At 36.7% G+C, this 22,579-nt stretch overlaps 2 protein-coding genes across 4 annotated transcripts in view; both read right to left on the bottom strand.

The window, feature by feature from the left end:
• tub (TUB bipartite transcription factor) overlaps window positions 1-22,226 on the bottom strand; it is a 153,778-nt gene extending 131,552 nt beyond the window's left edge. For all 3 annotated transcript variants that reach the window (XM_009303181.5, XM_692022.8, XM_073908529.1), the window contains exon 1: window positions 22,024-22,226. In XM_009303181.5, coding sequence (XP_009301456.1) covers window positions 22,024-22,085 — 62 coding nt within the window. In that variant the 5' untranslated portion in view covers window positions 22,086-22,226. The remainder of the gene's footprint in view (window positions 1-22,023) is intronic.
• LOC110438773 (uncharacterized) lies at window positions 12,581-20,729 on the bottom strand. The gene is made up of 11 exons (XM_073908526.1): window positions 20,484-20,729; window positions 20,216-20,291; window positions 18,997-19,090; window positions 18,655-18,801; window positions 18,453-18,580; window positions 18,242-18,378; window positions 16,959-17,052; window positions 16,545-16,880; window positions 16,278-16,452; window positions 15,935-16,062; window positions 12,581-15,567 (listed from the first exon to the last, which is right to left on the bottom strand). Exons 2-11 carry the CDS (start codon window positions 20,225-20,227, stop codon window positions 15,253-15,255), a joined length of 1,566 nt encoding a protein of 521 aa, XP_073764627.1. The 5' UTR covers window positions 20,228-20,291; window positions 20,484-20,729; the 3' UTR covers window positions 12,581-15,252.
• Window positions 22,227-22,579: the final 353 nt, after the last annotated feature.

Below are 22,579 nucleotides of genomic sequence, written 5' to 3'. Positions count from 1 at the left end.
CTGAGTCCACTGTATGTCAGGGGTCACTGCTATAGGGGCCAAAACTGGACAGCACTTATGTACTCGATAAGACCAGGCAACACACTCGTACCAACACACACACACACATACTGTATACCAAAACAAACATGTCGTCTGCTTGCAGTACAACAGGGTGCATTGTGAACAGAATCAACAACAAGCCTTATAAATCTACTTCCCTGTTCCAGACTAACCTCCAAAATGTCGATAGTAGACAAGAACACTTATTTACTTAGCTTCACATAAATTGCTCTGTTTGGACATCTGTCTGCTGAGTTCCAGCAGCATGGACATCCTCTAATTAACCCGACAAACAACAAAGATCAAAAACATAATCATTTAGAAAGGCATTATTACAATGTTTGCTGTTTTTTTTTTTCCAGCGTTTGTTCACGAGGAGCATTTTCCATCATATTTTAGCAGAGGGGCATCAAAAATACAACATCACTTCTTCCTTTGGATTTGTAATTCTTACAAATAACAAAGGCGACGCGGTGGCACAGTTGGTAGCGATATAGTCTCACAGGAAAAAGGTCGCTGGTTCGAGCCTCGGCTGAGTCAGTTGGCATTTCTGTGTGCATGTTCTTCCTGTGTTCGAGTGGGTTATTGTGGGGGTTTCCCCCACAAGTCCAAAGACATGTGGTATAGGTGAATTGTGTAGGCTACATTGTCCATAGTGTACGTGTGTGAATGAGTGTATATGGATGTTTCCCAGTGATGGATTGCAGCTGGAAGCGCATCCGCTGCGTAAAACATTTGCTGTTTAAGTTGGCGGTTCATTCCCCTGTGGCGACCCCAGATTACAGTTTTTTTCAAATGCCAAAACACGTTTCACAAACGTTTCCTCCATGTTCCCCAATGTCTAAACACAACATCATATTCTAAAGCTACATAAACACAACCAAACCTTCTCACTTCAAAATTCAGACTTTCACACCAAAAGAGCAGCTCGAAGCTTTCAAAAATATAAACACTATACACATCATTACACACTACAGCAAAACAATTGAAAACACAATGCTCAATTTGTGAGAAGGTTCTTTGTTTCATAACTGCCAATGCATGTTTTTAGAAACTTTACAGTAAAGAGAGATCTTTTTAAATTCCCTGCAGAGGATTAGACATTTAGATTTGTGTGTTTCATATGAAAAGTATACATTTATAGAAATAATGCATGTACATATCTGTTACACAACTCAATGCAAAAACAGAATCTATTGCATACAACAACAGTACTCTTGAAAACATGATCAGTGTGTGAAGTTTTTCTATTTACTTATATATATTATCATTCACACCACAATCACTGTGCAGCATCATGTCACTAAGCTGCATCGGGCCACATTACCTCATCCACATTGCAGGCTATATGGTCTTTTGCCAGGCACCATGAGTAAAACCCCCGCGAATAACTTGGAAGGCCTCCACTGGGATGTCAACACAGGCCGGCTCTATTGCCCTTAGGAGGTTGTCTCTAGTGTATGGTTGTCTATCATAAATCTCCACGATGAGAAGAACTCCTCTATAGGGTTCAAGAAAGGGGAGTAGGGTGGCAGAAAGACGTTTAATAAGTGGTTACTGTTGGTGATGAACAACTCTCTGACTTGGTTTCTTCTGTTGAAGTGGACATTGTCCTAAATGATCATATGAATGAGTTGTGCGGGGCCGCGGGCCCAGGATGGTGTTGTTGGTGGTCCAGGAGGATGTCTCTTAGCTCCTTAAGGAAAGTTAGAAGACATTGGGTGTTGTAAGACTCAAGGACAGCATGCCGGTGGACAAGCCATGAACCCATGGCAGCACAAAGAGTAATATTGTCCATAATTATGTTTTGAAGTTGTCTTGGGGGTACCTTCTCTCCCTCCTGGACCTTTTTCTCTCCCTTGTTGGCCTCCTCCTCTTCCTCGTTGGTCTGCTCCTCCTCATTCTCGTTGGCCTACTGCTCTTCATCTGTGGCTACTGTAGCTCTTCTCCCTCCTCTGACTCGAATTCCTCTTCCCCTGACTCTGCCTTCATCCATTGTGTTTGTTTGTAATCTTCAGCAAACTGCACTCTGAATTTGCTTTTATACATGTGGTCACAGCATTAGAAACAAGTGTCTTCAATTTTGAGGCATCGTGTGTAATGAATGATGCCTGGTGTGTTCATTGTGTTCTAATATTTCTGACTGTGGCAAGCATTTAGCATAACATGAGCTTTCATTTGAGAATATGAGCAAAGTTCTTTTGCAACTTTTGTTTTAGCAAGGAAAAATGAGTTTATATTTATGAGAACGAAAGCACTGTGTTTTATGAATTGTGTCTTCATGTGAAATGTGTTTATGATATTGGAAAATGGTGTCTAGATTTAGTAAATGTGTTTAGACAACTGGCCATTTGGTTTAGAGGATTGGCTTATGTGTTTTAGCATTTGAGAAAAACTGTAATAGAAGGACTAAGCCGAAAAGAAAATGAATGAATGACAAATACCAAATCTGGATCAATATGATAGCACTACCATGAATACAACCCAGATGCATCTCCTAAACCTTTCACTAAACCAACCCATGGGTCAGAAAAAGTAAAGCATCACCTCTTTATCCCATGTTGGTGGATCCAGGAACTACAGCCTTAAGACAATAAAAAAAGGTGCAAATGCAATAATATTAACCAACAATTGTAGTCGGTACACTCTAAAAAAGCTTGGATGTTGTAACCCAACATTCGGTCAAATATGAACAAACCTAGGAGTGGTTAGGTTAAATGTCTTTATTTCATTTTTTTTTTAAACCAGCATTTTTTAGAGTGTAATAACTTTTTGAAACTACTGAATATTAGTGTATGCTTTAACAGAACTGTTTCCAGCATTAAAGAAATATTTACTGTATGTGTATGTGTGTGTGTGTGTGTGTGTGTGTGTGTGTGTGTGTGTGTGTGTGTATGCGAGTCTAAAAGTACAGTATACACTCAAGGGCCACTTTATTAGGTACAAATTTCTAAATTAGCCAGTCACATGGAAGCAACTCTGCAGTATGCTGCAGTTCAAACAGAGCATCAGAATGAGGTGGAAAGGTGCAACTCCTGTTAGCTGAGAACAGGAAACTGAGGCTACAAATTCACACAGGCTCATCAAAATTGGACAATAGCAGATTGGAAGAACGTTGCCTGGTCTGATGAGTTTTGATCTCTGCTGCGACACTCTGAGGGTAGGGTCAGAATTTGGCGTCAACAACATGAAAGCATGGATCCATCCTGTCTTGTATCAACGGTTCAGGCTGCTGGTGGTGGTGTAATGGTGTGGGGGATATTTTCTTGGCACACTTTTGGCTCATTAGAACCGATTGAACATCATGTCAATGCCACAGCTTACCGAAGTATTGTTGCTGACCATCACCATCCCTTTTTGGCCACAGTGTACCAATCTTCTGATGGCTACTCCCAGCAGGATAACGCACCATGTCATAAAGCACGAATCATCTCAGACTGGTTTCTTGAACATGACAACGAGTTCACTGTACTCAAATGGCCACCACAGTCAGCAGATCTCAATGCAATAGAGCATCTTTGAGATGTGGTGGAATGGGAGATTTGCAACATGGATGTGCAGCTGACAAATCTGCAGCAATTGTTTGATGCTATCATGCCAGTATGGACCAAAGTTTTTGAGAAATATTTGCAGTACCTTGTTGAATCTATCCCATAAAGGATTGAAGCAGTTTTGAAGCCACACTCAGTACTAGTAGGGTGTACCTAATAAAGTGGCCGGTGAGTGTATATGTGTACTTTATGTATGTTGGTGATAATGTAAATGTTTAATGTGTCATCAATTACAAACCCAAGTTTCCCAAGATGCCACAACATTGCTGCCTGTGGTTATACTGTAAATGTTGAATTCTCAAATGAAAGAGGATAACCTTTCACAGGTTATTAAAAATGTATTAAGTTTGGTTTTACATGTGTTGATTAAAAATAAAGTCTTTGAATCATGACATTTAAATGCTAATAATATTTTTGTTGTTTTTTTAAATAAATAATCTGCTAAAATATAGATACTCATAAACTGTAGATATATGGATAAAACTCTGGATGCAGGATTATTAACTTGCTTTGGATCGTTCATACAGTACTTTGACCATCCCTTTCTATTCTTGGCCGCAGAAATAGCCAGTAATGAGGCATCTATTTATATACATCTCTGTGTCACAGACTGTTTAAGAGTTAAACATAATGTATGACATTTTCTCTTGCTATCTAAAACCAGAAGACCCACACGCCCATTATCAAAGATGGATACCATCAGGTCAAGTACTTCTGGGGTGAATGCACAAGATAAATCACTGCACCGAGACTAATATAAATGCTAACAGGTAGCTCTCTCTACAGGTAATGCAGACCTTCTCTGTGATGAGAAAATTGAGATGTCATCCATTGGAGACCTCTTTCCCCTGAGCAATCTTAACATTCCTTCTGGCTCCGAGCAGAAATACAAAATTAATCCCACAAATCAAGCATCTGCCACTGAGAGAGTATGTCTTTACATAAAAGTCATACTATGGTTCCTTGTATTAGTCAGAAGAACACAGACGACGTTCTGTGTAATTCATGAAGCAATTCAACCCATATTGGAATTCAGTCCATGAGCTGCGGTGATGAATGATGTGAGAAGTGTGTGCCTCCCACCAATTTTGCACCATCTCAGTTCTCATGTGTCTCACTATAGTAAGACGTGTGAAGGTATGAGAAATACAATGTATATAACCTTGTTTCGGAGATACTTTATAATAATGTCCCATTAAATGTTAGTTATTTAGTTATTTAGTTAGTTATTTAGGTAGTACATGCATTGTTAAAATATAAAGTTGTGCTTGTTAAGTAAGGAATAAAGTACATCCTGTACAGGCAACTGTTATTACAGACTAAAGCCAGAGAGGCTTATTGACACATTTGTCAACACTTAAATCAGCTGTTGCATTTAAAAAAACTCGGAAAACAACCACACTGACGTACTTAATTCTCCTTATTACATAGTTACTTGCCACAAAACTGATACAAATTAGACATACAACATTGTTCTGAGCCGTCATAGTTTTAACAGAAGAATAAAGCATACACTAACATTTAAAAAGTATATAAATATGATCGTGGACATATGCATGTACATGGATGTGAATGCATTCACTAGCTATGTTTTGGTATGTGTTGTATACTTTATATTTCTGACATGGACATAAAAATGTTTAATGGAAAGATGAAAGATGCGCATACATATTTGCTAAGGTGTGCACAAGTAGGGTAAACTTTATATCTGATTAAAAATAAATGTTCATAAACTACAATGGAAACACATTTCAAAATAAATTCCAGCATGCGCATGAAAAATAACTAAATAAATAAGTAAAAACTTAAGAGATCATGCTAAAATAGATCATGTAATTTAAAAAATGGGAGTGTTGAGATGTCATTAGAAGACAATCCATCAGACCGACCAGGCGACCACATTGCTCAACATCTGAAATGTTATTTTGGTCATTCTAAAATCCCTTTGGTCATTGCCAAAATCTGTCATACGAGTGGTATTATTAACACCCAGAATTGTATTGCGTGGCTGCACTCCCAAAAAGCGATCTTGCACCTCCAAAAGCCCCCGCATGTTGCATTTCGGCTTGTCGTAAGTAATGTATTATTTAAGAAAAAAATATCAACAGTTGCTTCTCTTACCACAACAACTTCCATTTTTCTTTTAGATAATTTAGTGCCAGTCTATTAGGAAGTTACAATATTATTCTCATTGACTGGGTGTATATTGTGCTTTATTCGCACATGTTTCATGCAATATTCCAGTTTTGCATACAAATCTAATTTGTATCTTTGGATGGAAACATAATTGGCATTCCATTGTGGCAACACCTGATAAATCAGAGACTAACCTAAAGAATACTGAGTGGATGGAAACATAGCTAACAACATCTGTGTTGGGAGATTTTGTGAAATTTCCTTTGTTCATAGTTGGGACTGCATGTGTGTGGTGTCACAAACAGTGACAAACAGTTTTGGTAGAACAAAACAGTTAAATCTATTTTTTTTCCCTTTGTGTTTATGGTCTCACACATCTCTCACACCTTTTCAAAAGAAAAGAATAAAAAAAAAAACATTTAGTGCGTCAATGTAATAGGCTAGTGGGCAGTGTGCCGACCGACTGTATATAGCGCAGGCATCCCGAGTTTAAGTCTTGGCTCACAAACATTTTCCAGTCCCACCCCCTCTCTTTCTCCAACATTTAATCGTGTCAATACACATTGTCCTGTCAAAAAAAAGCTAAAATGGCAAAAATAAATCTTCAAAACATAAATCTATTAGTGTGTAGTGCAACCAGCATTGGCAACAGTAACCAAGCAGGCTGAGCATAGCAAAGGGTCAATTAAACACAACGATTGTCTGCTACTGTGATTATTATGAAAAGAAGAGAAAAAAAAGCAGGAATAAATTATCATCAGGTCTGTCTAATGGCCATTGCGAGGCACCTTATCAGCTTCCTAATGAGATCACTTGACATTAATTTGGATAATTGGAGCAGCCTCCCTACTCTTTGACAGAAATATAAAAATGCTTAACTACGTCTATTGAAGTTCGCCTGTGCTGAAAACTATCTCCAGCAAACACCTTGCCTCTGTGTTAATGGGGATGTGGGATTGTTGATTAGACAACCTGAGAGCAACTCCAGAGCTGATGAGGACGGCTGTCGATTGTAATGCTCGCGTGAGCTGTGCGTGTATGAATCTGTAATCAGAGCTGCTTCTGTTAAATCTTAAACTAGCTCAGAGCATCATTCTGGAGCTGATCTAACAGAAGGTATGGGTTGAATAAAATAGATGAGGGAAATGCTCTTATGGCGGTGCTGGTTAAAAAATGACTACAATCAGTTTAACAAAACATTGTGCTGCTTTGTTTCTGTCGCAGCAAGCGTATTTGCAGGGTATCATACAGACAGAACTATGATCTGGGATGTACTCGAGTCTGATGTGCTGGCAGGAATTGTCTCTTTTATCCATTCATCAGAGACAGTGCTCAGTGATGGATAGTATTCCCTTTGTTTGCAGGAGAAGCACCAGCTGTTCTCTGAAGCACTGTCTTTGCCATAGGAACACTTTCTCCATTTACCTCTGTGCCCTATCACCCACATGCATCCGCCAGCAATGAACTAGCCAAAAGGGTCTTGGGGAAACAGACAGGGGGACATGTGCTGTGTCTGAAATCGTGTACTGACGATAAAGTGTGTGTCCTTTTTTTTTTTTTTAAGGAATCCAGGTGTGTACAAGTACAATCCCAGATGTATCGTGTGTCATATTGTTCCTGTCACTAGGGCTGTGCGATTAATCAAATTCGGATCGCAACCGCAAATAGAAACGTTGCAATTAGCTAAATCGCAAGGGGCTGAGATATGAAATATATTTGTATTATTATTTTTTAAAAAAAAGTTACAATTAGATATTTTCCCCAAATTGCACAGCCCTACTTCTGACCTAATAAAATGTGCCATATTTTCCTACTCTCTAAGAATAGATTAATCGAACACCAATAATATTGTTATGTAAACCTCAAGATAAGACCAATCTGAATTGTTAGTAAAAAAAAAACAGCTGTATCAGTGGCATTATTCAAATCAAGTTCAACTACAAAGTTATTCATTCATTCGTTTTCCTTCAGCTTAGTCAGCTTAGTCTCTATTCTAAGCTATATTCCAGCATATGTTTCACACAGCAGATGTCCTTGCAGCTGCAACCCAGTATTGGGAAACACCCATACACACTCATTCAGTGTATGTAATTCCCTTACGCCCCATTCACACGGGGCTTCAGCGTTAACGCTTGACTGAAGACGTGTTTGAAGTTGGGGCTGAAGCGATCATCATAGAAGCGTCAGCCAATGAAATTCAGTCAGCAATAGGCCACTGTCTGAGCTGATGTATTTGCATACAGCGGTCTGATTGGCTGACACTTCCGTCGGCGCTTGAAAAGTTGAGCTAGTCCCAACTTCTGCAGCAAGCAACGCTTCTGAAGAGGCGCCAACGGATCCACAATGCATTCCGGCAACGCCTAACGTCACCCATTAAAGGTGAATGGAAAGCATTGATGCTGACGCCCCCTGTAAATGGGGCGTTATAGCACCGATCTTTGCCAGAGGTAACCATAAGAAACTCTTGTGAACACGGGGAGAACATGCTAACTCCACAGAGAAATGACTACTGGCCCAGCCAGGGCTCGAACAAGCTACCTTCTTGCTGTGAGGCAACAATGCCAACCAGTGAGCCACTGTGCCGCCCCAGTTATTCATTCATTCATTCATTCATTCATTCATTTTCTATTCGACTTAGTCCCTTTATTAATCAGAGGTCGCCCCAGCAGACTTTCAACCACAATCCAACACTGGAAAACACCCATACACGCATTCACAAACAACTTAGCTAAATCAATTCACCTTTAGCACACGTCTTTGGACTGTAGGGGAAAGCGGAGCTCCTGGAGAAAAACCCACGCCAACACAAGGAGAACATGCAAACTCAAAACAGAAATACCAACTGGCCCAGCTAGGATTCGAACCAGTGACCTTTTTGCTGTGTGGTGGTGACAATGCTAACCAGTGAGCCACCGTTCTGACTCAAAAATGTATTCATTGTAAAACAATTTGAAGCATCGTTTAAAAGGTTCAGTGCCATCAAACTCAATTTTATTTCCTGCAAATTAAATGTATTTTAGAACATAACTAAGCAATCTAAACGCAACAGTGAAAAGCAACCCAAAGTACATCAGGTAACAGAAATAGAGAAAAACCTTGAGAGAAACCAGGCTCAGTGAACCAACCCGTAATTATGCGATTTGCCTTATGCCTTAATTATCAAAGTAACTTCCATTCAACTGCAAACAGTCAGAAAAGTGTTTCACTGAGAAGTGAGGATAATGAGGTGGCGTTATTCTCCTCACAGTTACAAGAATTAACAAATTGCTTTCAGCAAACCATGAATAATCCCAAAAAACCTGAGACAGCTTTTTCTGCAGCATTATTGTTGTACAGAATACAAAGAGAAATTGATCTGGAGGAGCCAAACAGAAGGGACTTTCTTGCCACAGATATCCTTGTAACACTAATAACACAAATAATGAAAAACCAAAAATACCAAACATGACATTATTTTAAGACAGATACAAAAAAAATCCCTTCAGTCATCTTTCACAACATTCAGATTCAGAGAAGAGTTTTTTGTAGCCAAACCTCGTTATTTGTGTTATTTAATTAATAATTCAAATTGAAAGCACCTTCTTTAATCTATCTGACTGTTACGCCTAAAGTTTATTTATTTACTTATCTAGTTTTGTTGTGCATTGCATATGTCTTTTTCTTCTGTTCCTCCTTCTTGTGTTGTTTTTTGTTATCCCATAGGCTATCGTTTCAATATGGTCCAGGCTCTGATCGGCTGCTGGTCGCAGAGAGCTATAAAAGGGAACTTCCGGCAGAATTAGAGGAGCTCATTTGTGGTGCAATGATTGCTGGGAGTGGAGAGCTCCTTGATTTCCCTACCCTTCCGGCAGACAACTAAACTTTAATATTGTCCAAATGTTCATGTGTGCTTGCAACTTTTTGAGAGTTTAAGCTTGTTGGGTGTGGTCTGCTTATTTATTTTGATTACTTTTGACTTTGTTTATGTTCAAGGAGGAAAGTAAGCTTAAAAGATTTACAGGTTATTTAGTTTGTTTACCTTCCAGATTCTTTTGTTTGTAATTTTGGCCTGTGTCCACCCTGAAGAGATGCTCATTTAAATTGCTACTTTTTTTCTACAATGAATCTATTCAATTACTCTCAACTGAGTGTCGTTTTACTTTATTACGCCCATGTTGTTATCCCCTAGACTTGGGGTGTTAAACTGACATTTTAACTGATAGTTTTGTGCATTTGCACCAGGTACTTTCCTCAACTCACTACATATGTCTTGAAAAACATTGTGCATTTCTGAGTGTGCTTTACACAGGTGAGTGGACTTGATAAACCGCCAGTAGAAACACTCTTCTCCATATGCTCCATATCCTTTACTAAAACTCCACCTTACAAGAACTCAATAAAAATATATATTTTTACTTGTGTATTTACCATAAATCATGTTGCACTACTTGTTTTTGTCAAAGTGTGAAAGAAATATATCTTGCACAATATCGGTAAGTCTTACTTAAAAGCACTTGTTTAGTCTGTCTTAGTTTATGTGTATAGTTTAAGTATGTATAGTTTATGCATTAGGGCTGAACAATATATCGTTTCAGCATTGATATCGCAATGTGATCATTCGCAAGAGTCACATGTTGAAATTGTACCGTAACTTTATTAACGTTTCCTTTTATTGAATTATTTATACAATGAAAACTAATAAAATTTAGCATTTGATTATTCAATAACTTCTTACCTGTTAAACTCCTTGGAAAACAATAAAACCTTGTGAATTTAATTTGTATATTTTTCTTTATTGTATTTATCTATGATTGTAGATTGTTTATTATGATTTGTGCAATCTAAAATTATACTTTTTTTGTAAATAGATTTTTTTTTTTTGTAAATAGAGATAGCAATATATAAATCGCAGAATAACAAAATATTGCGATGTTGGATTTTTCTGATATCGTGCAGCCCTTATATGCATTGTTTAAATTAGCTCTTACATCCAATGCTGTGTTCATATTTATAATTTTGTTTATTTGTGTAGCACTGTGGTCGTGGGAGACATGACTAGACATGGGAAGATAACTGTTTTCAAGGTATACTGCGGTTTGGAAAACCACCAATATTTTCTGTAATACCATTCCTACGTTATATGTAAAAAATAAAAATAAAAATAAATAAAAGTGTTTTGCTTTTTTTTTTTTTTTTTGCTTTTTAGGACAACTGCATCTCCAGCAAAAACGATATCCAAAGATGCCATTTTAAATTGTTAAGAAATCTGTGTTTTTGAAACTAATCAAGACAGCGGAAGTCAATGATTCAGTTGATCTATTTACCCTGACATGTTTACTGTGCCAAAATATTTCCCAAATGTTTCTGAAAATAAAATATTTTGTGTTCAAATGGTGGAAAACATTTTTATTTTTTTCTCAGACATTTAAAATAAATATACATTTTAGAGCAGTGATCTCTATACAGTGAAACCGTGACATTTTTATCCACAGTTATCATACTATCAGAATCATATAGTCCAGCCCATACCTAGACATTCCAGTGAATTTCCACACATGTAGCAGAACAACAATAAAGTTAAACTTGATTAAATTTTTCTTAAAAAAAAAAAAAGGTCATTTCTAAAACAGGAAGTGTCATGCATTTATTTATTTTTTACATGCTACAAATTATGTCATTGACTTGACATCCCTATGATCTCAAAATATTATTAAATATAATACATGTAGGTGTGGCAACCTCTGATAAATCAGGAACTAAACCGAAGAAAAATTAATGAATGTAGATGCAGTTTATCTAACATAAAAGCTGTCAATTAACAGTTTGTACAGTTGTCTTTTCATCACATTTTCATCCACTTATGTTGGTTAGGTTCATGGTTTAATGGTTAAATTCCCTATGGAAGAAAACAGCATTGATTGATCCATTATGGAATCTTTTCATTACACAAAAGATTATATACAGTAGAAAACGTTTTTTTTTTTTTTTCAGATTATGAAAAGGTTCTTTACACTATGACTGACTTGTGGTCCTTTAAACTTTTCACTAAAGGATTATTTGGGAAGTCATAATAGGTTCATCTATATGGCATCATTGTGAAAACTCCTTTTTGGTTCTCCCTAGCCAGCACCTTTATTTTTTTACAAATAGAATTTGACAACCGGCGACATGGTGGCTCAGTGGTCGCCTCACAGCAAGAAGGTTGCTGGTTTGCATGTTCTCCCTGTGTTTGTGTGGGTTTCCAGTTTCCCCCAGTCCAAAGACATCCACACAGCAAATTTGCCAGTGTACATTTTACACCACAGGTGTTGAATTTAACACTTTTCTGGTGTCTATATGAGTCCCACCAGCGAAGTGTCCAGATTACACTTTGAAAAGTGTTGAATATGTACACCTCTGCAGTGTAAAATATTTTACACTTAGAGTGTAAAAATGCACACCACATTAAACATTTTTAACACCTGCAGGGCAAATTGTCCAGTGTACATATAACTCCTCAGGTGTCAAATTACACTCTCTTCTGGTGTATATACGAGTCCCACCAGCCCAGTGTATAAGTTACTCTTTGAAAAGTGTTGAATATATACACTTAAGCTGAGTAAATAATTTTACACTAAGAGTGTAAAAACTATAAACTAGATATAGTGAATAGTAAATACTCCATCACCATAGCCAGGTCATATTCAGCATAAATTCTATTTTTCTTTGAACTAACATGAGTAAAAGTTAACATTTTCCACACATGAAACTCATAAAGATAAGTTTATATTTGAAAATTTTAACACCCTGGAATAATAACAAAATCTAAATAAATTCTTCTGTTACAGCCTTATTAAAATAAGTGTTTAGCGCATAAATTAAACAATCATGGAGAAAGTTACAAAACAGAATTTATTTTCTTTAAAATACACAGCACAGGCAACATTAAATCACTTCACAGAATATGCATTTCATACCTGAAAACTTTAATTTGTCATTAATGTCATTTTTTAGACAAACATTTGTCACATTGAAAAAAGTTCAGTGGAAATGTTTAATATTTTACCTATCACTGCCAAACATAAACAAGACAACATGAGCTAAAGCCTCATTCCTGAACCAAAATGCTTTATAAAAATATAAAAGTAATTTTTGCATACAGTTGTTTAAAAAAAATACATGGATTAAAACCACAGCAAAAATCATTCAAAAAGGGGGATTTCCTTGAAATTAGTAATGTTCAACAAAAGCACACTTTCAATTTCATAAGCAAGCAAAAAATGCTGTCCATCAAACAATATCAGACGTTTTACTGAGCACAGAAATAGCATCTTTCAAATCTAAACATACAGGAAAGCCTCAGCAATGTACCATCACTGAACTAAAGTGGTTCATATGAAAACGTGTACAGGAACTATATAAAAGTCATTTTCCTCTAATCCATAACTTATCTGAAGGTCGAATGGCCTAAAAAAACGCAAGGTTTCAACATTCAAAAGGGAAACTTTTCTACAAAGCTCCTCCTTAACCTTAAAGGAGTGAAGATGTTCAACAAAGCATACAGTTTCAAATTCACATGTCAGCAAAAAATACTGACTGTCAAATGCAATAATATCAGTAATTTTACTGAACACAGGAATGTCATCTCTTAAATCTGAACAAACAAAAAGGCCTGACCGATACTCAGTTCCAAAACAAGTAATCCAAGAAAGATGATCTACATTACTTTCATTTTCAATTTGCAGTCTTTCTGCAATGAATTCACAGTCAATCAGGTCACAAAGCTGAACGTTTGTTGCAGGCCCACAGTCAATATTCTTAAATGGCTGAGATTCCCAGTGGTATGCAATACACATCTGGTGTTTTAGCGCTAAAGATTTGGTAATATTTTTGAAATTCTTCACACTTTTTTTGAAAAAGCTATGTTTCGCCTCATAACGCATTCCCCACACATGAACCAGCGGGCCTATCTTCCTGATGCATCTGGAATAATGGGTTATGAAGTGGTGCTTAGGAATAAGATTCCTTGGGTAAAGTTTTTTAAACAGTGTATGGTGTTCACAAATCAGATGCTTTAAATAAATAGTCATGCCCTCTGAGATGACTGGAGAAAACACAATATTTATTATCTGAAGTAAAAGCAGTAGCAAACTCCAGTGTTTATCTCCAACTTCAACCAGATCTCCAAAAATTAAAGGCAGATTTCTAATAAGGCAAAATGTCTGAATAGCATTGAGACCCAAACCATTCCCAGCTTGTTCAAAATTAATCATTGTTGGTCTGTTCTTACGTTCAACAAAGCCATAGTTAAATGAGTAAATTCTATTGCTTGCAGTTTGTGAAGATATAATGCCGCTGTGTGATAGATGGTTAAAAAGCAATTTCATTTCTAACTGTCCTACACCTTCTAATATATCATGCATTATATCGAATGCAAAATTGTCCGAAATATTAAAATACTGTAGCTCATTCAGCAAGCATGTTTTTTTCACACCAAAGGATGATTGTGGACCAGCATCTGAAAAGAGGCTTTGACAATGTTGAGCATGTAGAAGTCTGTCACGCAGTATTATGTCTGGGTGGTCATCAGAGAAAATGTTCTGTGAAGCACATTTGTCAACCAAACAAAAACGACAAAAATAATTTGAGTTAAAAGATTCTACAAATCCAAAAAGTGTGTGCATTCCCAAATTATCTCCAGTTACTTGAGCTATAGTTCCATGGACAGGATCCTCTGAGATCGGCAATGTAATTCCAGATGTCTCAAGAATTTTAAAGTCACGCACAATTGGATCCAAAATGGCATTAAAGCCATATCGCTTTACATCTTGTGTGTGAAAAAGTGCCAGAAGATGAATATTCATTAAAGCAGAGTTTACCTTTGATGACAGGTTTCTCAAAACAAAATAAATACTTCCAATCTTATGGATTCCATGCTTAGAACCAAGGGGATTCGAAGTTTCAAAGTCATCATAGAAGAGTTGTATCTGAAGAGAATTTTGAAGAGAAACTGGGGTGTTGTAGAACCTATTGAAATACCCTTAGGAGTGAGATATGACAGTAGACGCAATAGAACTACAGGTACATATGATCAGGTTCCAATTACTGATAAATTTGTATATGTTCCTTTATTGCAGACTTTGAAATTTATGTTCAAAAATGTAGAAATTCAAAAGCATTTTGTCCAGCCAAGTGAGAATGGAGAAATATTAAGAGAGTTCTCAACTTTCTCTCATCAGTGTTTGAAGATGTTCCTGGATTTCCTGAAACTAAGTTGGAAGGTTGTGTTACAGATGCTGGTCCACTTTCAACAGAAGGAGCCGGGGAGGATTCAAATAAAGACATGTCAGAGACCTCACTGTTGTGCCTACGTTGAAGATGTTTTCTAAACCCTGAATATGAAACAAATCTTAGACAACAATCATCCTGATTGCATACCAACTGTAATCTTCTGCCAGGATAAAAAGCATGAGAAAGTTTTAGATGGCGTATTAGATCATTGACTGTACTGCAAGTCAACTTGCAAACAAAGCACCTAAACATTTTTAAGCTCTGCAGTAGTGTCCTAATTTAGAATCTTGGCTCGAAGATCCCTGACTCGAGGGCTTTCATGAGTGACACCAACGTCAATGTTGTAAACCGTTGTTTGAAGAAACGTGTACATACTGTGTAAAGCAGCATCATATGAAATGCCGAACACATAATGTGCTTTGAAAAGCTCATCAAAAGCAGCCAGAGAGGACATCGCCTTGCAGGGAATGAGTTGTCCATCCACGATGATGTAATAGTCATGGATGCAATTCTTCAAAGTTCCGACTGCCAAGATGTACGGCTGTGTTGTCTGTCCTGCCCTCAGCACGTCATCGAAACTGCAACAGGACTGAAAAAAAAAAAAATTTCAGTATTTTACAAAAGAGGGTATGATGTACATCTAAGAATTACAGATCAACCGTAAATTTGCTCCAAACACGTCTGCAAAATAAATGTTTGAATTCAGCCACAAAGTGTGTACAGTAGGCCTGTCACAAATTCAAATTTTTGTTGTACAATATATTGTGATAAACAACATTATTGTTATGCAAGACTATTTCGGTCAGTGCAGCACTAGTCATTGCAAAATGTGCCTAGTTTATTAAATTATTTTATTTTTTGCAATCATTTACCACTATTTAAGTTAATATCCATTGTTAACTTGCATCTTAGAACATTTGGAACACTAATTAGTCCAACCCAAACACAAAGCATACCTTGTGGAACCTTACTATGTGGTTTAATGCTTCTTGGACACTGATCTTTACAATATTCTTCTTTCCACTTGAAGGTGGTGGAAGGAGATAGAGAAGCAACAACAGTGAAGACATGTCACTGTCCCACTCTAAAAGTCAAGAAAAGAAAAACATCATGGCCCATTATTTTTAAAACAAATGCATATGATTAATCACATCCTTTCAGAAAACACCATGGCCCACAATTGTTTCAATCAACATGAATTAAATCAAGATAATCTATGTGTATGACTTAAAATTACTTATAATAAAGCCTAAAAGCCATAAAAGAAACACACAATTATTGAGATACATAAATAACTACCTGTAACTTCTTGACTGCTTTCACATTGCTCTGCAGACTCGATCAGACGACTCAGATGAAATGACTGGGTCAGGTTTTTGGCTTCTCCAATTACTTTGTGTTTAAGAGAAGATCCCCACTTCTCCAGCTTTGCTGAAGTCTCTACTCCAAACAGCAACTCAAAGTCTTGAAGCACCTAATGTTTTATATAGATTAAAACAGAAATGTCATGTCACATCAGCAGATTAAAATCCATTTTAAACCACCATCAGTTGGTGCAGCACATACCAGGCCTTTTGTGTCAAGAAACCTAGGGAATATATTGAAAACAGATGACGACTTTTCAGGATTGCGGATCAGTTCCTGCCGATACTGGAAAGTAGATTTCATCTTTGCAGCCACTTGCTCCAGATCAGAACAGTGTTTTAGAAATGAAATGGCTTCCTGGCAGCTATCTCCCTCTAGCTGTATCTTCGTTGTCAAAAACGCTCTTTCAGTGATAGGGCCCCTCCTCTCAGAGATGCCTTGTGGAATGCTGGTCCTACTGACTTGACTGTTGCGCTGAACTGTTTTCAGTCTCCAGGCTATGTATCTAGAGTTACCTTCTGGATCATAAAAATGTTCCTGCAATAAAAAAACAAGATGTTTTAGTTAAATTAAAAAGACACTTTATTTTTTTAGGGAAAATAAACAACAACTCACATAGCCTCTTTTGGAGTAGGGATCTTTGAGGGAGGGGAACAGAGTCACTATTCCAACAGCATATTTAATTCGTATTTCTTTTGGTGGAATGTTCCTACAAAGATAAATAAAATTATAGTGTGTAATATGTAATAACCTGTGTACTTCATTAAAACAAATAACTAGAACATGGGTGCTGCTTCTGCAGAGTTTAATCTTTAACAAGCAATACAGACTTATGCTGTGTACAAACTCACATAGTACACATACTACCATATGAAACAGTATGTAAGCAGAGTACCATTTCCAAAAACAAAGTATTAATAGGACACTGAGTGAGAAGTATTTAGATAAATTACCGTCACAAAGATTCTGATATGCACACTTTACTATCCCATGATGAGGTAGTGAAGTGATGCAACAGTTTTGCTGCACAAGGTAACACACTTTGTACAACCGATTCTCATTTATACCCCACATATTAACAATCATTTACCCAGACTTTACTTCTATCGAACCTGCTAGACTTTTTTTTATGAACACAAAAAGATAATTTGAAGAAAGTTGAAAACCTGTAACCATTCACTTCCATAGTATTTGCATTTGCTACTAACAAAGTCAATGGTTACAAGTTTTCAGCTTTCTTCAAAATATCTTATTTTGTGTTCAACTGAATAAAGAAAGCCATAAGGGTCTGAAACTATTTAAGGGTGAGCAAATAGCAAGTAAATTTTCAGTTTTAGTTTAAATGTCCATTTAATATGCAAAATTGGACTCAAGTTTCTAGACAGTTCAAAGATTTTGATTTGAATGTTCAAGTCTGTTAAAAAGGGATGGGTCCCCCAAAATTTAGATTTCCTCTATTTACTCATCCTCAAGTTCTTTGAAACCATTGACTTTTTTTTTCTTTCTAGTGAACACAAATTAGTGGTTTTAATAAATTCTTTTAGAACTCTGTAACCATTGATTTCCTTAGCACAATCAATGGTTACATGTTCATTCATTCATTTTCTTTTCAGCTTAGCCCCTTTATTAATCTGGGGTCGCCACAGCAGAATGAACCACCAAATTATCCACCATATGTTTTACGCAGCGGATGCCCTTCTAGCTGCAACCCATCAGTGGGAAAATGGTTACATGTTTACAACATTATTCAAATATCTTCTTTTGTGTTCAGCAGAAAGAAAAAAAAAAAACAAGTAAATGGTGAGTAAATGATGACAAAATTTTCAATTTTGGGTGAACTATCCCTTTAATTGGGATGACAATGCATTGTAAAAACAGCTTATATTTAAATACTTTACCCATGTTTTTCAATCATGTCTCCAACTACAGCATTCACAAGAATTCGCTTTGTAGAATCTGTGATTTTCCCAGTTGCTCTGTACTCCTGAAAAATCTTCTCCCCTGCACTTTTGTTCCCCAATACATCTTTTACAAGCTTAAAAACAAAGATAAATTGATCAAATCATTTCATAAGGCAACATTTATATAGGTTTTAATCATGTATTCTACCTCCTTGGCCTCAGTAAATTGGTCGTCAGTTCGAGGTCTTTTTGTTGAGGGAACAGAAACACAGCTGTCTGTTGGTGACAACGTTTTCATTTCACTTGAAAATTGAGAGGTTGGTGGGGCAGTAGAATCTAACAAGAAAATGAAATGTTACAAATACATAACTATTTAAAACACACATATTTGCATTTGCAGCCTTGCAAACCTTCTGTAGCCATAGAATCAACAATTGTCCAAAGTGTGTCAGGCTTTTGTTCCATAATATCAGCAAAAACATCTTCATCCACTTCAGTTCCGGTCTCGTCTGCCAAATAAATGGTATGATCTGGAGATATACCAAATTTCTCCTTGACTACACAAAATGGCATAAAATAAATAATATAATTAGGTGAATAGAAAAACAAATATTTAAATAAATTACAATTTTCCATCAGTTGTTTCATGATATCTGTTTCTAAACGTGTTTTAGGCTAAACTAATATATAGAGACATTAGCCAAAAAACAAAAAAAATGCCAGGTATCAAAAAAAATTGAATGAAAACTTACCTTCCCGTATAAGGGCATCATATGCCAATACTGGAAGTTTCATGTATCTCTTACGAGCTTGATACTGTACTTTAAACAGCATTCTGTTGATCATCTGGTTAGAAATAAAAGATATGATTATAATAGAGTTTGGGCAATAAACACTAACAAACAAAAAAAGAAAAACATTTACATAAATAAATATCAATGTTCTTCAAAATTCTAAGTCTGGTTTACCACATTTCTTTTACGAAATGTAAAAGTAGACATCCAACTTTGCACATTATGGAGAGTTTAACATTCTGTGGATTCTTGCAATAGTTGGACAAGTCACAAAAAACATTAGATTCAAATCTTTGCACAAAACCGGTCTTAGTGCAGGATTTTAACTCGAAATATAAAAAAAAACATTGACTGGTTAGTACATTTTTCCTTCAAACGTCGATGAAAAATAATATTAGTAAATAGTAACATTAGACTTTTCCAGGAGAAAGATGATAAAACGAATATTAGAATATATTATCAGTAGCATTTGCAGTATTAATAAAACATTTACCACAGCAGCAGACGTCATACACTAAATTGCTATCCTTAATGTAAAACGGTATAACTTAAAGTTAAGCTAATGATTTTGTTTTCAAGCAAAAATGAAAAGGAAAAACTTACTTTTTATTCTACTTGCTTCATGCATAGTTCGTTATTTTTCCAGCGTGACACGCAAGGCGTCGAGTCTCCGTTTGAAAAAAGGAACACTAAATCAGTGTACATTAACCCGCCTTAAAATCTTTCAAAATTATACGCACTAGCTGACGGCAAACGTAAAAGAAATGCTGTTAACGGTATACATGTAAGGATACGAATTCATTCTCCACATGCCCGATCAGAATCACTTACAGTTATCGTGTACCATGTGTAAAATGCTCAATAGCACATAATTTGCGACGTTAAATAATAAATTGGATTGCATTGGTTGATTCAATCACATTTAAAATAAGTTTCAACAACATACCCCTACCATTTACGCACAAACGAATAAACAGACGGTAAAATTTAGATTTTAAGCATGTGTAAAGATAGGAAAGCTGTCTAAAACTAAATTTATGAGTGACATTTTATGAGGCATTCGCAGTAAGTTAACGTTAAAGGCAGAAAGCGTAACTTACACTACTCTGCAATACTCTCTTTGTTCAAATAAAATTACTACGTTATAATTTCGATAAAAACGTACAAAACAACTCACCTGTTTTGGCATTAAATGAGCGGAAAACTTGCTGCTGCCATCGCTCCGCTCCGTGTTGATGACTCACGAGGGGGTCCTGTATGTAAAATATACACTGAAGTGGTGTAGAATCCCGCGCCAAAAATCATTTAAAATGATTCGTGACATTAAGGTTTTACAAAAGTATTTAGGACAATTTGTGTAATTAACAAATAGCCCAGGCGTATATATAACATTACAAATAAAAAAAAACTGAAGTTTGTGCTATTAAATGAGGAAAATGACGTACCTCAACACCTGATGGCTTTGTGTGGCTGATGCTGCAATGATTCACGGGTATAGTCCCACAATCCCGGATTTTAAAGTTGCTAAACCGGCTTCTTAATTCTAAAATGTAAAAATTCCGACTCGCGTGTCTTTCGTTTGCGTTTATGTCAAGTTTCCGGTAGGAATCTGTCCAGCAGGAGCAGCCATTAATGAAAAGTTTATCGTCAAATGCGGACCGTATTGACTCAGTCACCTCAAGTTCCCGTATGTGCAATTAACACCGATGAGGAGTATGGAAAGGCAACACCAATGATACACACTGTTAAAGTCACAATTTAACCCACACCAGCGTTAAAAACAGTATATGTACACTTAGATTTTAACACTAAAACACTACATGAGCTTACACCAGAAATTCAACACCTCACAATTTGCTGTGCAGTATAGGTAAATTGAATAAACTAAATTGGCCGTAGTGTATATGTGTGCATGTAAGAGTGTATGCTGCAGCTGGAAGGGCATCTGCTGTGAAAAACATATACTGAACAAGTTGGCAGGTCATTCCGTAGTGGCGACCCCTGAAAAATAAAGGGACTAAGCCGAAAAATGAATGAATTTTACAACCAGCACTGCTAAAGAACTATTTAAAATGTAGTTTACTAATTGACCAGAATTTTAATATACCATAGCCCCACCCATTTTTTTAAATCACATTTGAATCTTACAGCTTATTAGATAAAGCTATTGATTCATACAGCAAATACACCTTAGCAAATGTTATATTTAGAGGTGTGCAGATTGGGGCACATAATACATAATATGTACTCCAAATGCTCTATTTTAGCATGCCCTATGGAGAAATGCTACAGAGTAAGACTAGTTCCTCTGGGGAGCAACGAGCGCAGTCACAGCATACCAATCACATCCTTGGTTTTGACTGAAATTTCAAATGTGTCACCTACTGCAGACATGATGAACTCTGGCATCATAAACAGAGGCACCGAGGCAGATCTCATGATGCCTCCAGAGAGCTGGATGCTGACAGTGGAGCGGAGAGGATGCTGCTGAAGCCTGGCTAATAAATAAAGCAGAGATAGCCTACGCTGCAAACAGCACGTGTTGAAATAAAACCGTGACGTTTGGCTCTCCAAAAGCAACGCTGATGCGCAATAACCACTACTGTACAACACAAAAATGACGCTTAAATGAACATAAAACAGCACTGTTCGACAGAAGACCTTCAGTTCTCCATTCAGCTGTCAAACAGGAAAAATGTCTCCAGTCGCCGTGTTACAAGCGGTTTTACGAAAAGGATCACGTTTGCGAAGTATCATTCATTTTGACTAAAAGAAGCCATTTGTTGTTGTTTCTCAAACGAACCACGAACTTTGTAGATAACTTCTGTCATTAAAACCAGCGTCTCATATCACTGCAATGAGCTGTGGGTTGATTAGGTGGTCAACATTCCTCCTCGCGTTTTACTTTAAATCGTTTAAATTATTCAACACTAACATAACAATTCAAATTTTGGTAGACTGTTTACTGTATGACGGCGTCCCTACCTGTCATAACTCCATCGGCTGTAAGACATGCTCTTATTGTTGCTCAGTCCGTCCATGGTCATCGGTGAACAGCAAACCCTCGATTATGCGCGACGCGAGCTGTGTGATAATATTGTTTGCGTCTTGTGTTAAACCTTCTTATTCTTCTTCTTCGCTACACTGAACGCCTTCAGATGTTTGTAATGGAGAGCTGAAAGCCTTACAATACAAAAGCGTTTGGTTGAGGGTTTTAAAACAGGCGGACTGAACCACTGACTGAGAGAGGGGAAATGTCAGTAGTGGAAAACAATGAATGAGAGCAAACCTCTGGATTATATTCTCTGCACACCTTATAGATTATATCCGAAGAAATATTGCAGTCATGCGCCTTTCAGCCAGTGTAAACCGAGGAAACTTGTGTTATTTCTTTTTTTTTTATATGGCAAGCAGCCAAATGGCTATAGAGTACATCTAGGGATGAAGATAGATGATGCATTATTTATATGCAATGCATGCAAAATTATCAAGACAATAAACCAGTTTTCCAAAAGCAAATTGTGGTCTACTAGTTCCAAAT

This window comes from Danio rerio, chromosome 7 (assembly GCF_049306965.1).
Source record: "Danio rerio strain Tuebingen ecotype United States chromosome 7, GRCz12tu, whole genome shotgun sequence".
NCBI classification, from domain to species: Eukaryota; Metazoa; Chordata; class Actinopteri; order Cypriniformes; family Danionidae; genus Danio; species Danio rerio.
Note: the sequence above shows the minus strand (reverse complement) of the source record. Positions and strands in the feature narration are given on the sequence as shown.